The sequence below is a fragment of the Colletotrichum abscissum genome, assembly GCF_030869225.1.
Source record: "Colletotrichum abscissum strain IMI 504890 chromosome Unknown Scaffold_469.1, whole genome shotgun sequence".
Taxonomy (NCBI): Eukaryota; Fungi; Ascomycota; class Sordariomycetes; order Glomerellales; family Glomerellaceae; genus Colletotrichum; species Colletotrichum abscissum.
This window is the reverse complement of record NW_026850397.1, coordinates 1-1,259: the sequence shown is the minus strand read 5'-3', so window position 1 is coordinate 1,259 and position 1,259 is coordinate 1. Positions and strand designations below refer to the sequence as shown.

The 1,259-nt window shown below is 50.4% G+C and overlaps 1 protein-coding gene across 1 annotated transcript; it reads right to left on the bottom strand.

The window, feature by feature from the left end:
* On the bottom strand, positions 1-424 carry CABS01_17210 (uncharacterized protein; the record flags this gene model as incomplete). Its single annotated transcript, XM_060550537.1, has 1 exon — positions 1-424. A coding segment is annotated over one exon (424 nt), but the record flags the coding sequence as incomplete, so codon positions are not given.
* Between the last annotated feature and the right edge of the window lie 835 nt (positions 425-1,259).

Below are 1,259 nucleotides of genomic sequence, written 5' to 3'. Positions count from 1 at the left end.
CCTGGATGAACTCGACAACATTTGGGTGGCGAAGCACTCTCAGCTTTTCCAGGACTTCTTTTGACTCCGTGCGGACCAGTTCCCTGATGTGGAACAGTTTTCGATGTCTTGACGCCACTGTCAGAGTACCCCCGAGATCGTTGAGCTCGAACTCGGCCTGATAGTGCTTCCAGGGTGAGCCCTTTTCGACGTGTGATGGGCGATCCGACATGTTGTCGTGTTTCGGGCTGGGTAAACCTCTCTCTGGGACCGCGGCCAAAACGCGCTCCTTTTTTTGGCTCTCGGTCTGCTTTGGCAGGTGTCTGTCATGTTTTCCTGCTGCCGTATGCGCCGCGGGTCTGGCCCTAGGATCCGACGCAGCGGCACTTGAGGCGTTGTAACCATTGGAAAAGATGGCGATCTGGGTCTTTCTGTTGGATTTCATCACGCTTGCTTTGATGTGTTCTACAAACGATCTGGCATCTTCGCAAGTGTTTGATGGTGTATAAGTATACCCATGGAGAGCAGATTTTGGCGTTATGCAACGTGCACGGGAAGAGTCGAGCTCTGGAACGAGATGTTGTTGCTTCACACAGTCGACGGCTAGTTTGGCTCCACGACGCAGCTTGTAGCGTTGCCCTCCGCCATGTGGGCTGCATGGACAGATGTTTCAAACGCCATCGCACATTTGACGATCGCCTACTGTCATAAAGACAGGCGCTTTCAGCATGATACTCGTATGTACAATGTCATTTCACAGGGGAATGCAATGTTTCGATGTAGGCAGAGCCAAGTTGGGTAGAATCCAATGTTGTGCCGCAGAGAAGAGTAACAGAGATGTAAGGATCCGCTTGTACGTACAGTATTCCAGGCGAAGCCAATAAACATCTTAGTATTCGACATCTGAGTTATTTTACATCGAGCACAGCTAGAAACAGGGCTATGCATATGCTTAACGGCGGTACATCTGCTCTTGCCCGAAGGAACGTAAGACCAACTTTTGAATGAACTGAAAAATGAAAGTATGGAAGACCAGCTCCCGACAACATCTTCAAGCCATCATTCCGTCTTGCGACGTAGTCCATCTAGTAAATATTGGTAGACACCGCACAAAACGCAAGATACGACCAGCCACCAGCCGGTGACGGTTATAGTAGCTATCGACGTTGCAGACCATTGACCCCCGTGTACCGTGTATATGTTTAAGATGGTCGACAGAAACCCGATGAGCGAGTTGACCAACGTCGGACTACAGCTTTGTGAGTGTCGACGCGCGCGGA